The 15469-nt window shown below is 44.9% G+C and overlaps 1 protein-coding gene across 7 annotated transcripts in view; it reads left to right on the top strand.

The window, feature by feature from the left end:
* The window catches only part of MTR (5-methyltetrahydrofolate-homocysteine methyltransferase), a 100617-nt gene that overhangs the window by 51655 nt on the left and 33493 nt on the right, over window positions 1–15469 (top strand). For all 7 annotated transcript variants that reach the window (XR_003520298.1, XR_003520297.2, XR_003520299.2 and 4 more), the window contains 7 exons: window positions 1855–2034; window positions 4017–4133; window positions 4408–4548; window positions 10293–10382; window positions 11649–11801; window positions 13579–13686; window positions 14818–14918. Coding sequence is in view for 4 of the 7 variants with exons in the window: in XM_027595885.2 (XP_027451686.1) it covers window positions 1855–2034; window positions 4017–4133; window positions 4408–4548; window positions 10293–10382; window positions 11649–11801; window positions 13579–13686; window positions 14818–14918 (890 nt within the window). In the remaining 3 variants the exon portion in view is untranslated. The remainder of the gene's footprint in view (window positions 1–1854; window positions 2035–4016; window positions 4134–4407; window positions 4549–10292; window positions 10383–11648; window positions 11802–13578; window positions 13687–14817; window positions 14919–15469) is intronic.

Genomic DNA, 15469 nt, shown 5'->3' with positions numbered 1-15469 from the left:
CCTTGGTCTGCTTTGTCATGGGGGCACTGAGGCAGCCAGAGGTGAAATCTAACCCCACCAGCTGCAGGAAGCAGGGAGACATTTGAGACTGAAGGGAATAGTTGAATGGATACCAAAGTAGGTAAGCTATTGAAAGCCTAGGTGTAAGCGCGAGCTCTTTGTGTAATTAGACTACCATGTCTTTCTCTGGAAGGTGGGGCCTCCCTGAATACCCCAGAGCTACAGCAGTGTCCCCACCCTCATCTGTGTGCTTGCCTGGAGAGCCTTCTCCGGAGGTCAGAATGTGTGTGATCAGGACCTGAGTCTTCACCATGCTTAGTGTCCACATCTAGCCAAGGGCACCCTCCCTCAAAGTAGGCAGCTTGAAGACTCAACACGCAGTTCAGTGGTGTTGGCCACTTTTCAGGAGCATTTTGCACATCTCTTCCAGAATTGTATGTGACTTAGTTTTTTGGAACCACTCTAGTGCTAGCAAGTGTTCGGTTTTTCTTCAGAGTGGATTTGATATATTTTTTTAAGATTATTTATTTATTTATTTGAGAGAGAGCAGAGCAAGGGAGAACACGGCGGGGGTGGGCAGGGGTAAAGGGAGAGGGAGAAGCAGACTCCCCACAAAGCAGGGAGCCCGATGCGGGACTCGATCCCAGGACCCTGGGATCATGATCTGAGCCGAAGGCATACATTTAACCAACTGAGCCACCCAGGCACCCCAGATTTGATTTTTTATATAAGAAATCACTCAGAATGTACTTTGTGGCATAAGCTCTGTGTTGAGGTTGTAAATTAGATGGGAAGAGAGTCTCCATGACAAAGTTTGGAAAGGCTTTGAGTAAAAGCAGCATACATTCATTCAGTGAACAGTATTGAGTACATACTCTGGGCAGGCACTGCTCTAGACTCGGGGGGTATAGCAAGATTGGCATTGTATCTCAACAAGTTAATAATAAAAAAACAGATAAAGAAGTTGCCAAATAAATACAAGTTCCAGAAAGAGGTACTATAAAGAAGACAAAGGAAGCAGGCAAGATGGCGGAGGGGCTGGTTTGGAGCCGGTGAGTGAGGAAGGCCTTACTGGGAAGAGACTCGAGTGACGTGACGTGAGGCACATGGCCAGGTCCCGGTGTGTCCTGAGCAGTGGCATTGATAAATGGAAAGGCCCTAAGGTAGGAGGAGCTTGGCAGGTTTCAGGACCGTCAGAGGAACTGAGGGGAGAGTAGAGGACGGGCAGATGGCAGGAAATCAAACCGGAGATGTGGGCCCTGATTCTGAGGATGAGGGGAAGCGACTGGGAGTTTGAGTCTTTGCTGGAGTCAGTCCTTTGCCTTCCAATGTCATTATTTTGAAGAGCAATACTAATTTATATTGATGGCTTAAGGCCCACGTTAATTAGCTAGTGTTTGGGGGGTTGGGAAGAAGCTGGGGACATATCCTTGAATCTTTGTGGAATGTCAGAGCAGGAAGATCTAAGAAGGTTGTGGTAGTGTTGCCTGGATGATGCATTAAGGTACTGCAGGGAAGCTTTTTTGTTCATTGTTCCTTAGGAGCATTTGAATCTTTATCACATGTGTGTATTTTGTATGAAGCCTGTTTATTAATCTACCATCTGTGTGTGTGTAAGATGTGATTTTCACAGAAGCAGTGTAGCTGTTGTGCGGATGAAAACACAAAGTGACTTTAAACCATCTCCTCCTCTGAGATAATTTGATAAATGCTGAGAGGCTGCTTGGCATTTGGATTTCTATGAAATCCAAGCATTGATAGTTAAGTGCCTTTGAAAAGTGAAATGTGCTTCTGTTTTCATAGATAACACTTCATTTTTCTATTTTAAATTACATCTTTTGCTCCTTTCCCCAGGCGACAGAAACAGACACCAAAACCAGAGTGTGCATGCGGGCCTACCATCTACTTGTGAAAAAACTGGGCTTTAATCCAAATGACATCATCTTTGACCCTAACATCCTCACCATTGGTACCGGGTTGGAAGAGCACAACTTGTATGCTGTTAATTTTATCCAGGCAACAAAAATCATTAAAGTAAGTATGGGTATTTTCTCTCTTCTACTCAGGACATCACTCAAATTTATCTCATGGCTCCAGTGAATAGTTTGAGCTAACATACCTGTTTATTGGCTGGGAATGTTGACAGTTTACTCTTAGGTAGTAAATTGGTTTTCTGAAACTTAGGGCCCTTTATTATTTTTCTTTGATGTGATGTTTTACGCTATGAAGTAGAATGTACATACTGAAGAAAATATATAAAAAATATAGGGTATAATAAATAATTAGGAAGCTTTCATAATAGCTTTCATGTAGGTCATGAAGCAGACCATGCCTAGCGCCCCTGTGACTCTCCCTTTCAGATTACACCCTCAACTTTTGAATTTTGTGATGCAACTGTCATCCTGTTTTATGATACCACTTTGTTGCTTTTCTTTGTTATTTTATCGCTTATGTACAGTCTGAATTATCCATGGATTTTGTGTTTGCAAATTCACCTACTTGCTAAAGTTTATTTGTGACCCCAAAATCAATTCTCTTGGTGCTTTTGCAATCATTCTCGGACACACCTGCGTGCAGAGAGGTGAACAATTTGAGTGGCCCAACCCACGTGTTCCCAGATGAGGCCAACAAACTCTGCTACTTGTTTCAGCTCTCATTCTGTAAACAAGTGTCCAGTGCACAGTCTATGTAGTGCCATGTTTTTCACCGTTTTGGCCTTTCTCTTGGTAATTTATTTCTCTGTCTAAATGGCCCCCAAGTATAGTGCGAACGTGCTTTCTAATGTTCCTGGTTGCAGGAAGGCCATGATGAGCCTTACGGAGAAAATGCTTGTGTTTCGATAAGCTTTGTTTAGACGTGAGTCATTGAGAGCCAGTTGGCCACGAGCTCGGTGTTAGTGAATCAATAGTATTCGTTAAACAAGATGTCTTTACACAGAAACAGACATGAAACAGGTTTCTGTATTGATGAGTAGATGAAAATTGTGTGACCAGGGGTTCACAGAAGCAAAACTCTACTTTTCCCCTGAGGAGCAGTGGTTCTCGATATTCCCAGATTCATTGTTCACGGTGACTTTATACAACATAACTCCCGCAAATACCGAGAATCGGCTGTATAAACAATGCGGTTTAGTTTGGCCAATTTTTGAGCTTCATATAAATAGAGTCTTAAGGTTCTTAGGCCTTTTTGGCTTACCCAAACTTATTTAAAGAATTCATCTATGTTGTCGTAGCTTGGACTTTGTTCATTTTCATGAAGGTGTAACATTTCATCGTGTAACTATTCCACAATTAACAGTTCTACTGTTGATAGACATTTGGTTTGTTTCCCAGTTTGGACAGTATGAGCAATGCTGTGGTCATTCTTGTACGTGTAACTTGGGTGCACATGCGTTTCTCTATAGCGTATACCCCAGAAGTGGGATGCTCGGGTCACAGCAGTAGGTATGGTGAGCTGTCTCCCTAAACACTTGAGCTGGTTTGCACTTTAGCCGACAGGAAGTAGGAGTTCCTGCTGTTCCCATATGCGTGCTGATGCTGGACGTCGTCCTAAGGTGTGCTGGGAACCTCAGTTTCATTCTATCCTGTTAGAATTAGTCAAGGTTGTGGTGAATTAGGGAGTTGGTTCATTCAGGCTCCAGAAGCCTTTGAGTGAACGACAAAGTACTCTTGTCTCTGTGTTGTTCTTTCTCTGTTACCGACTCAGGAGATATTTTATGGCACACTCACTAGGTACCGCGGCCTCATCAGGCCCACTGAGGATATCTACAGAGATAAGGCAGAATTTTTTATTTTCTCTCAGGGATAGTAGAGTCTAGTAGGAAAAACTGTCTATGAGTCCGTGCTTTGGCGATGCCATAATATGGCAAGTTTTGGTCTCTGTCTGGCTAAAAAAGCTCCGGATTATGTCGAACTTCATGTTTTTTACTTTCCACTCTTACGTATAAAGCTTGAGGGCTGTGATTGCTTCTTTTGGCAAAATAGGGAAATCTTTTCACATTTTAAAATTTTTGCCAGGAAACCCTACCTGGAGCCCGAGTGAGTGGAGGTCTTTCCAACTTGTCCTTCTCTTTCCGTGGAATGGAAGCCATTCGAGAAGCAATGCATGGGGTTTTCCTTTACCACGCAATCAAGGTACGGTAGAACACCCGTTTGCCCTTTGAAAGCAGCTTAGGGCAGGGGTTAGCCCCCTATGGGGGTACTGACTCTGGCCTGCTGCCAGACTCTGTGAATAATGTCTTATTCGTGCTATTTATGTTGTCCGTGGCAGCTTTTCTGGGACAGTTGCAGAGCTGAGTAGCTGTGACAGAGACCATGACCTAAAAATATTTTCTACAGAAAATGTTTGCTGACTCCTGATGTAGAGTATCCCTGGAAATCCTCATTTTTTTCTTTTTCTTGCCCTTAGTTTGGTATGGACATGGGGATAGTGAATGCGGGAAGCCTCCCGGTATATGATGATATCCACAAGGAGCTTCTCCAGCTCTGTGAAGATCTCATCTGGAATAAAGACCCTGAAGCCACTGAGAAGCTCCTGCGCTATGCTCAGGTAGAGAGAAAAGTGTTCTGATGAGGGCTTTTCCTGCCTTCGAACTTGTCACCCACTTACAGTTATTTGACCTCCGTTGTAGACCAGGAGCAGGCGTCTAATCATGTCTTTGGGTCACTGAAGATTTCTACAGAGAGTCCTAGAGAAGCCATTTTAGTTAAGGGTCTAGGTTTCTTTAAATTTATTTTAAATGGTAAAACTAATTTCGTCCCATACCGAAGTAACACATAGTTATTCTAGAAAATGTATAAAATATAGACAAGCAAAAGAAGGAAATAAAAATCACTCAGAACCCCGTCACCCAAAGTTAACCACTGTTGAGATGTTATGACCTTCCAGTCATGGTTTTGGTTTATTTTCAAAATGATTATGTCCTCACAGATGTGTACACACACACACTCACACACACGCGCACACACACACACACACACACACACAGTTTTACAAAAACAGACCTCTATTCTAGATGCTTTTTGGTAACCTATTTGTTTAGCAGTATATTGGGAACATCTTTCCATTTTACGAGATATTTTTCCACCTCATAATTTAAATTCGCTATTTTGGCTTTTCTTGTGTGGCTATGTTATTACTTGGTACCCATTGCAATGTGTTTACATTTGTTTATATCAGGATCTGGTCCATCTGTGGCAAGGTTCTGCAGTTTGAGGCTTGGGGGTCTATACACATTTGATCTAAAGACATGAGAATATGATAGTTAATCCAAAAATTGGTTCCTTGTTTTCCTCTTACTATGTGCTGGGCAGTCATAGGTACATTAAGCATCTATCATAGGTGCTGCTTCCTGGAATTCTGTTTAAGGGGAGATGAGATCTTTACCTCAAAAAAAGCTTTTTAATTTATTTCAGAAAGCAATGGCAAGGAAGGACATTTTCTTACAAAGTACGTGGGGAAAGTGGTAGAATGCTTTCATGGATGTTGTCCCCTTTGTTAATGCTTTCCGTGTTAGAATCTGAATATAACTCTGGCAGAAATGTTCACTTTTCCTCTTCTGTCGCAGAGTGAGTACTAGAGTGTTCTGGAAGAAGGCTAGGACCATTTAGGATTAACTGCATCCTTGATTTATCAGCTTTATGGGTGGCAAGATTTAAATTTCTGAAATTGCCGTAGGCTCAGCAAAGCTGATGGAGATCAGACTGTGCCGGCGAACACAGGACCCTCCTCCCAGTTCCTTAAAAACTTTGCTGATTTCTCTTGTGGACCCAGGACAGAATGTCTCAGGTCTTGATTATTGCAAATATAATCATGTTCTGCTTCTCAGCTCATTGCATAAGAAACAGTCTCTAGATTCCACCCCCCCCCCCTTCCAGGGCTGTTTCTGCTCATCTAGACAAAGTACTTAGCCCCTGAGTGTGGAACACTACCCCGTTTTCTTCTTCGCCTGTGTTCCACCCAGTGGAATAATAACTCAGACAGGGTTCTGTTGAAGGCCAAAAGGGCATCACAGGTTCTATAAACATGAAGTTATACTAGAGAGTTCTTAACCCACTCAAGGATGCGCTATTTCAATTTTTCCTCCACTCTCTCACGTAGGAAAGATCGGGCTCCTTCATTGGAAGACTACTCTCATTTAAGGTGTTGTTTACTTCGTATTTTATGTCAGTCATTCTTTTGGGTCTGTTCCCTGTTAGCATTTGTTTACAAGTTTTTCTTTCTACATGTTGTGCTGAGCTGTCAAGAGGTCTTGCCTCTGGGGCACAGCCAAACTCAGGGAAATCTTAATAGCAATTGCAAGAGTTTAATAATCCATCATATAAGAAATTTCCTCCCTCTTAATGTAACCACAAGGACTTATTACAAGCCATTGACCCCTCTGTCAAGTAGGCTGTCTACATTCAAGGTGACTTCTGTTACCATTAAGGGAATTAATAACCAAAACAGGTATACTTAATAAGTCCCAGGAGTTGCCAGCTCTGTAGCAATTTCTCAGGATATACTGAGTGCAAATGGAGCATAAAAAGCAGTGAAGTTAAGAGGCAAATAAGGGGCAAGGATTTTTTTTTTCCTTTGTAAGAGAATTATTATCTCTTTTTGTTACTAAATGATGAAGTCTGCACCCAAGTTCCTGTGTGATATGTTATTGAAAAGGTGGAGGGGCGCCTGGGTGGCTCAGTTGGTTAAGTATCTGCCTTGAGCTCAGCTCATAATCTTGGGTCCTGGGATCGAGCCCCACGTCAGGCTCCCTGCTCAGTGGAGAGTCTGCTTCTCCCTCTCCCTCTGCCCCTCCCCTTGCTTGTTCTCTCTCTTTCTCTCTCAAATAAAATCTTAAAAGAAAAGGTGGAAAGAGTCTTTTCTCTGATCTTGCTAAGCTCTCTAATCCCACTTTGGGGGACCTAATGGGTTTATCGAAAAATAATTATTTAAATTTGGCGCAGCCTGACCTGTGGTAAGTAAATTATTTTTGGTAACGAAAAGTTCCAGGAATCGTGGTACCGTATGATTTCCATGGAGTTTTTTTCTTTCCTTTTTTTCCCATGGAGTTTCTTTATTAAGTGGTACCCTAATAGAGGTCATGACCCCTTTGGCCTGGAAGGATCTCTGCTCTGGATACAGTGGCTCCTGAATGACCGTGGGTTGTGAGAATATTTTTGATGCTTTTCTGGGAAAAAAGTTATTGGATCCTTGGTCTGTCCTTCATCTTCCTCATTGCCACTGGAGGTCATGTTCTTCTTTGTCTTCCTCTCGAGCAGTTTACTCCCCTTGATGCCTGTTCAGCTTTTTTGCTTGTCAGAAACAAAGCACAGATCCCGTGGGGAGCCTCTGACTCGGGATCTACTCTAGAGTAGTAGCGGCAGAGACACGGATAGCCAGATGGACATGACCGTTGGTCGGTTTGCTCGGTAACCCTGTGTTCGATGAGCATCCACAGTGTGGCTGATGTGTGGTCCCACCTGTGCGGATTTTGCACTTAGATTGTGAAGAGCATTCTTTCAAATAACTAGTTGGAAAGCAAGGTGGGCTCAGCATGCCATGTTGTACTCCTGAAATAGCAGCTTTCAAAGGTGCCTTTTGTTTTAAGTTTTGATTTTCTGAAGCACGGTCATCAGGTTGGGTAGTTTTCATTCGTTGCAGCCTCCGACACTCGGATGAAATCTTTGTTGGCCTTCCCCAGATCCTCAGTAGCCACTGTTCATCATCACATAGGTCCTGACCGCTCCCCACCCCACGGCACTGCGCACCCTGGGATCTTTCTGTGAACACACCAGTCCTTTCTCCAAGAGTGTCAGGATCCCTGTCCTGTTTTCACTCCTCAGACTCTGTCCCACCGGCAGGAATTGCCCGATGCCATGGCTAACAGAGCAAATGGTGCATCGCACGTCTCAAGTGAGAGGATTGTGAGCTTCAGAAGGACTTCCTTTTCTCTTCTCTTTTTGGTTTTCTTCTGGCATTGCCTCAAAGCTCTGGTTTGGGTTTTTCTTCTTTATGGCTGAATAGTATTACCTTGTATGTGTCTATGCCACGTTTTCTGTGTCTGTTTATCCACTCATGCACATTTAGGTCACTTCTGTGCCCGGCTACTGGCAATAATGCTGCCAGTCATTCTTTTGGAGTCACCATCTTTAGTTTTTCCGGTGGGGGAGGAAGCCCTTGTGCCATCAGTCTTGCCGTTAGCACTCTAGCCCTGCGGTTCTGGGTGCTCTCCCCGGGTCCTCCTTCCTTCTCTTCTAACGTGGTGCCCGTTACGTAATGTCTTTATGCTTGTCTTCTTTCCTTCCTGTCACCACCGCTGTGGTCCAGGCCTTGACCACAGACTTTTAAAATCTCTTCCCCCTTCTTGGGTGCTCTTAAAAATACTGCTTTGCTATTCTGCAGCTTCAGAATTTTTAAAGATTTTATTCATTTATTTGACAGAGGGAGAGACAGCAAGAGAGGGAACACAAGCAGGGGGAGGGTCAGAGGGAGAAGCAGACTCCCCGCCGAGCAGGGAGCCCGCTGCGGGGCTCGATCCCGGGACCCCGGGACCATGACCTGAGCCGAAGGCAGACGCTTAACGACGGAGCCACCCAGGCGCCCCAGCAGCTTCAGAATTTTGAATTTGGTCCTCCTCTCACCGCCCCTCGTCCCCAACTGCCTGGAAGGTTAAATCCAAACTCGATAGCATGGATTTCTGGTGCTCTGAGACTTGGCCTCTACTATCCTGCATAAACGTGGCTCCAGAAAATCTGGTTTTGTTCAGCATGAAATCACTCAGCTAATATTTACTGAGCTCTTGTTCTGTGCTGTGCACTTCACTGAGCCTAGAGGATCTAACCAGTAAGAGAGATGGGCCCCTCCAGGGCCTACGGTTGAGTGAGGTGTACGAAAAGCAAGAGGCATTTGTAACCCAGTTGGGTTGGTGCTGGGATAGGGCAAGTGCAGGAGGCTGTGAGAATGCACAGGAGGGCTCCTGATCCCAAAAGTAGAGGTGGTGCGGGCAGGCTTCCCAGGAGGCGCGGGTCAGGGCAGACGTGAAAGCTAAATGGGACTTAGCCGGGCTGGGCTCTGGCATTGGAGTGCAGGGCTGGTGGTCCCTGCCAGGGCGGGGAATTTGCGTCTAGCCGGGGACCGGCGTGAGGGTAGGTGCTGAATAAATGTGTGTCATGCGAATGAATGTGGAGGTCCAGAGGTGAAAGAGATGACAGAGAGTGTGAGGAACTGAAGTGTTTGCGAGAGCTGAGCTTGCTGGGCATGGCAGAAGATGAAGCATTTGGAGAGAGCCAGCGGGGGGCTTTGCATGGCCCCGAGAGCAGCCTTGAAAAGGAGTGCTTGGCACGGAAGCTACTCTGTCCCGGGAGGGATGGGACACTGATGATGACTTTTGTCACGTGGGGTTGGTTTCATGAGATTTGCATTTGGGAAGGGCCCTCTGGTTACAGTGCAGAAGATACACTGCAGTCTGGGGGGATTCTGGGCTGCAGAGACCAGCTAGTGGCCTGGACCATGAAAATGTGGAAACAGGGCAGGAAGTGTAGAGGAGGTGTGGCCATTAGGACTTGGGGAGTGACCGAACGAGAGGAATGAATATTAAAGAATGTTCCGTAGATTTTTGGCTGGGGCAAGTGATTTCACCAGTTGATGTGGAGAAAACAGATAATAAGGTCCTGCGGTTCACCTGATGGGCCACGATTGTGGCACTTTTTGTCCCTTTGCTGAATCCATCCGTTTCTTCGAGGTCTCTCTCCACCCTGGTTTGTGATGATGACTCGTTGCTCAAAGTTCCCGGTCTAGTTTGTATCACGCAGTTGTCCGTATTATCTGCTCATTCAGACCCCGGCACGTGCTTTCTCTGGTGGCCTGCCCTCTCTGCATCCCCTAGGATGTGGCCACGTCCTGGAGGTCGTAGACCATGTCCTGCGGCTCTTGGCATGCCCACCTCCCGGATGCTGACTCCACCCCTCAGCTCTCTGCACATATTTGTGGGTAATGATGCTCCTTGTGGAGGGCTCTGGAGGCTCCTCACATGTGGGGAAGAGCTTCTCTTACTGCCCTGGAAATCCTTCATTTGAGGTTGTTACCTTGTAGGAAAGGAAGAATGGGGCCTCACTGTGTCCTTCTGCTACAGGATCAAATCCTGAAAGACCTCGCCTTATCTCTCCTTCCTGCAAACATTTATTGAGACCTTAATTCATGCTGGATACTCAGCTAAGTGCTGGTAGTATATGAGAAGAATGAGGCACAGTTTTTTGCTCCCACGTAGTTCAAGGAGGGCCTGTTGTACCCATCTGTTTGTCCTAATTTCAACTCAGACTCATGGCAAAGGAGGGAAGAAAGTCATCCAGACTGATGAGTGGAGGAATGGCCCCATCGAAGAACGCCTGGAGTATGCCCTCGTGAAGGTGAGTTGTGGGAGCCTGGAGTGAGCGTGAACGGGACGGCTGGAGGGGAGAGTCCCTAGACCAGCCCCGAGGGAGTGTGCCCTCACCCCAACCACCTCCAGGACCGTTGGCTGGGTCTGGAGATATTTTTGGTTGCCACAGAAGGGGGTGGGAGGTGTTCCTGGCATCCAGTGGCCAGGGATGCTGTGGACATCCCATAGTGCACAGGATAGGCTCCACATGACAGTCGTTCAGCCCAGAATGTCTGTGGTGCGAAGGTTGAGAAACGCTCTCCCAGACCAAATTGCTGTCTTTTGATCGACAGGCAAGTCTGGGCTCTTCTGCTGATAATTGGATTTTTTTTTTAAGATTTTATTTATTTATATGTCAGAGTGAGAGAGAGCAAGCCCAATGAGGGGGGGTGGCAGAGGGAGAGGGCAATGCAGACTCCCTGCTGAGCAGGGAGCCTGATGCGGGACTCGATCCCAGGACCCTGGGATCATGACCTGAGCCAAAGACAGACACTTAACTGACTAAGCCACCTAGGCATCCTGATAATTGGAATTTTAGACAACATAATCTCTTGGCTTCATTGTCCTCATTGTGGTCTGGAGAATTTCAGGTTTTTTTTTTTTTTTCTTGGCTCTCAAATTTAACTTTTAACTTCTTGAAGCTTTTGAGATTCACATATTTGAAGTTGTGCAGTCAGCCAGCCACATCCAAAGGGACCTCAGACCGTGGACACGGAGGATTGGGGCTTGATCAGTGAAGGCTGGAGAAGCCCCCGGAGGCTTCATGGATTTGAACTTTGCCTCAGGGTCCTGCCCGTTGTCATTGCTCACCCAGCCCCAGAGGTTCAGGGGGACAAAACATGCTGATTTCACAGGGGAGCCTTAGTAATGGGTACTCTGCTGAACCCCTGGGATGCAAAGTGTATTTTATGATGAATTTGAACTTTACTTACCAGCATTCCTTCCCTCACTAGTAACAGTTTTACTGGGTACTTAACGTTGTATCAGTCCAGTCATCTGAGCACTTTGCATAGGGTATTTCATTTAATCCTCAGAATAACCACCTGAGGCAGGTGCCATATGACAATTTAATTTAGGAAACTGAGGCTTGGTAAATTGCTAAGATTAGTGATAGGAGCCAGGATTTGAACCCATGCAATCTGATTCCAAAACCTAGACTCTTAAGCATTTCCATGATTCATTCTTTATTGGGTATTTGGACTTAAGCCAATTTTTAATGTGATTTTTTTTCCCTAACTTTATTTTTTTTAAATAGGGTATTGAAAAATATATTATTGAGGACACTGAGGAAGCCAGGTTAAACCAGGAAAAATATCCCCGGCCTCTGAATATAATCGAAGGGCCTCTGATGAACGGCATGAAAGTTGTCGGTGACCTTTTTGGAGCTGGAAAAATGTTTCTACCTCAGGTTGGCAAAAGATGGGGAAGGGGGGGTAGTTTTTACAACTGGAAGAAAAACACTTTGTCTTTTAATAAATAGTAAGTTTGGGTATATTTCTCAGGTTTTGGTTTTGATAAGAGTTTGTGGACATTTGAGATTGGGTCATTCTTTCTCTAAATGTGTTCAGGAGTAGTGTCTGGAAGGTCCATCTTTAGGGTGAGGTGCAGGTTAGAGGTCATTGGAAACTGTTGGCATTCTGATCTCCATGTTTGGATCTGTGTCCCATCTGTTACTCCCAGCACCCATCTGCTCTTCCCCCAAGTTACAATAAAACCCAAGATGAATGTAAAGTTCATAGCATTTGCGTTTGATTTGCCAGCTAGTATTCATCTTTAAGGATGTGTATTTTGAACAAATCATTCCCATTTAAAATAGTGATATACATTACATTGTAACTTTTGAGAAAGCCAGAACTCTCATTTTGATTTATAGAAGCGGCTGACCATATCAGTGAACAAACTTGTGTTGAGCCATCAGGGTTAGGGCTGCGAGGCATTACACAAAACTTAAAGGCCCTGTTTTTGTTTCTGTTTTGTTTTTTTTTTTATTACTTACTCTGTATTCAATTCTTTGTCCATTTCCTTTATAACATTTACCCCCCTTTTTAAACAGCTTTATTGTTTTATAATTAACATACAGTGAAGTGCACATATTTAGAGGATGCAGTCTGATGAGTTTTAACCCAGGCACCAGTGAAACTCTGGCCACACTCGAGCTGAGGAGCGTTTCCTTGTCCAGTTCCCTTAATCTCCTCCAACCTGTGACAGGTCCTCCGTCTTGGTTCTTCATGGTGCTGACTTATTTTTCACTTTGCATTTTTGAGTGAACATTAGGCATTTTGCAATGTAGTTTGAAAAATGTTTTGTATCCCTCCCCCAACTTCTTCCACTCATGTTAGCGTTTTTACTTGACCCTCGCGCAGTTAGCAGAACCCAGAAATTAACATCGACGTAATGCTGTTAAAGAAGGACCTCATTCGGATTTCACCAGGTTTTCCACTACTGTTTTCTTTTTATTCCAAGATCCCACACTACTTTTTTATCCTACCTTCCTCAGTACAGTACAGTGAGTATGTAGACTGTTCCTCGGTTTGAGTTTGTCTGACGTTTGCTCATTCTTCGGCAAGAATAAGAGCGTTGCCGTGCCCCTCACAGTGGCTCTTATCAGGAATTCCAGAATGTTGCTGGGTCTCATTAATGGTTATATGAACTCTGGTCGTTTGGTTAATGGTGTCTGCTAGGTTTCCTGCACTGTGAGTTTACTTGTAGGGAGAAACCTGGAGACTGCGCAAATATCCTGTTTCCCATCATACTTCCGCCCATGAGTTTTAGCATACATTGATGAATTTTGTAAAAGGCCCTGTTCTTGCTTAAGCATGAGCCTTAATTATAAGTGAATTGTAATGCTGGGGGTCGAGAGGAGAAGGCTGAGAAAGGGCTCGTGCTGGAAAACGATGCCTAGAACCTGGAGAAGTGACAGCCAGCCTTCTAGGCTGAGGAAAAAACACCGTGCAGCAGTTAGGAAGACGGAAACCACAGCACGCGGGGCCTAGCCTTGTTTTCCTTCTGCTGTGCCTTGCTCATCGTCTCTGCCCACAAGGAACTTGTTCCTTATCCTGTCTGCGGTCAAAAGGGGACTCCAGTGGTCAAAGCTTGCATTCTTGATTTCTGCTGAAATTCACAAGTGGCCATCAGCAACCATTTAGGGTCAGGTAAAGACGCCCGACTCCGTGTGTTTTTCCTAGGTTATAAAGTCAGCTCGAGTCATGAAGAAGGCTGTTGGCCACCTTATTCCCTTCATGGAAAAAGAAAGAGAAGAAAATAAAATGCATGCTGGCATAGAAGAAGAAGAGGCAAGTCATTTTGTCCAGGCCGCTGAGCCCTGGGAGCACTTGGCCTCAAAGACTTACTGGGGTGGGGTAGGGACCATGGGGCTTGGCTGTGCTTGTCATTGAAGATAAAATAGAGCAACGATCTCTTTGACCCAGTCTCGGAATACCCTGGGCTTTTCCTTTGTGTGTGGCTTTGTGAATTTTTAATATGACCGTAGTTTTTCAGATAGAGCCCATGATTTCAAATCAAAACCAGTTCGTTCATTCATCTGCTGACCATTTAACAGAGCTCCAACTGTGTGCCCAGCACGGTGCTCCACACTATAGCTTTAGAGCTCGGTCCCTGCCCTTGAGGTAACTGAGTGATGTTTGGTTTTGGAAAACCTCTTCACTGATTTGTCTCTGTACACTGGTAACATTCTTGGCACTGCTTCTGGACCCAGTTTAATTCCTGCTGGCTGCACCACCAGAGTAAATCATTGAGCTTTGACCTTGTTTAGCGTCCTGTGAAGCGCAGCCGGCTTTGGCCTGTGGGATTCTGAGTTCTTACGCTGACGTTTGCCAATGGCCCCGACAGATGTAGAGTCCCACTTGCCTTGCGTGCCCTTTTCTTTTCTCTTTTTAAAAAAATGATTTATTCATTCATTTAGTTATGTATTTGGGAGAAGGGGTGCCCACAATGCATAGCACAATGGTATTAAAGAAACAAAATACAATGAAATGCCCCTGCAGTGGGCTGTTGAGATGGTGATTCGGGTTCCGACGGGCCGTATGCACTCTCCAGCTTCTCCCTCTGGTCCCTCCTTCTCCCTTACTGCTCACAATAAATATTCATCAGGCAGCGTTTTTGGAGTTAAGGATACGTTCTTCAGCTATGGGACTGTTTTGTAGTTGACCTTAACCTGTTCTTTGAGGTGATGGAACCCCCGGATGAAGCTTCTTGGGCTAACCAACGAGGCAGGCCTCCTTCAACCAGCTCGGGCTTACAGCTTTCTACTGGCAGAGCATGGGATGTGGGTTCTAGGTCTGCTTTTGAAGTTGTCTTGGTTTTATGAAAGTGCTTTCTGTGGCAACACCTGTCTGGCTCTAGGGAATTAGGTGATCTGCTCTAAGTGAGCACAGCAATGCTCAGCTGCGTGGCTTACTCCCCAGGATCCTTACCAGGGCACCATTGTGTTGGCTACTGTGAAGGGCGACGTGCACGACATAGGCAAGAACATAGTTGGCGTGGTCCTTGGCTGCAATAATTTCAGGTAAGTTAAGACCCACCTCTTTCAACCCCTTTCTTATTTAAAAATAAAAGCATTAACAGGATGATTCTTTATTGGTCAGGAGGGGGAGGGTATGGCTGTGGATCTTGTAGATGATTTTTAATTTCTGTTTCCTGACTGTTTTGTATATTCTCTACATTGAATACACCTTTTCAAATGAAATAAATTAGTAATTAATCTGTGATCTGTGTGGTAAGGACAAAAAGAACAGTAAAAGCTATTCCAGCAGGGTCAGAACAACCAAGAGGCTTCTAGAGAATTGACCTTGGGCCTAGGCTCTAATAACTAGAACACTGGGGTCCTGCCCATAGCCAGTGGCATGGGGCATATTCTGTTTTTCTTCTCAATAAAGTGCCATGTTTTAGAACTGAGATCTTATAAGACTTTGGCTAAATGGGGTTTTGTAAAAAGGCTTTGACTGTACAATTCTCTCTTTCCTCTGCTTAGAACAGGAGCATGTATCCCTCTTGGAAACAATGAAGCTAGATTTTGTAATGTTGTATAGAAGTAAAATCTCTGGCTGATACATCTCA

Source organism: Zalophus californianus, chromosome 15 (genome assembly GCF_009762305.2).
Source record: "Zalophus californianus isolate mZalCal1 chromosome 15, mZalCal1.pri.v2, whole genome shotgun sequence".
In the NCBI taxonomy this organism is placed as follows: domain Eukaryota; kingdom Metazoa; phylum Chordata; class Mammalia; order Carnivora; family Otariidae; genus Zalophus; species Zalophus californianus.
This window is presented reverse-complemented; position numbering and strand designations above follow the sequence as displayed.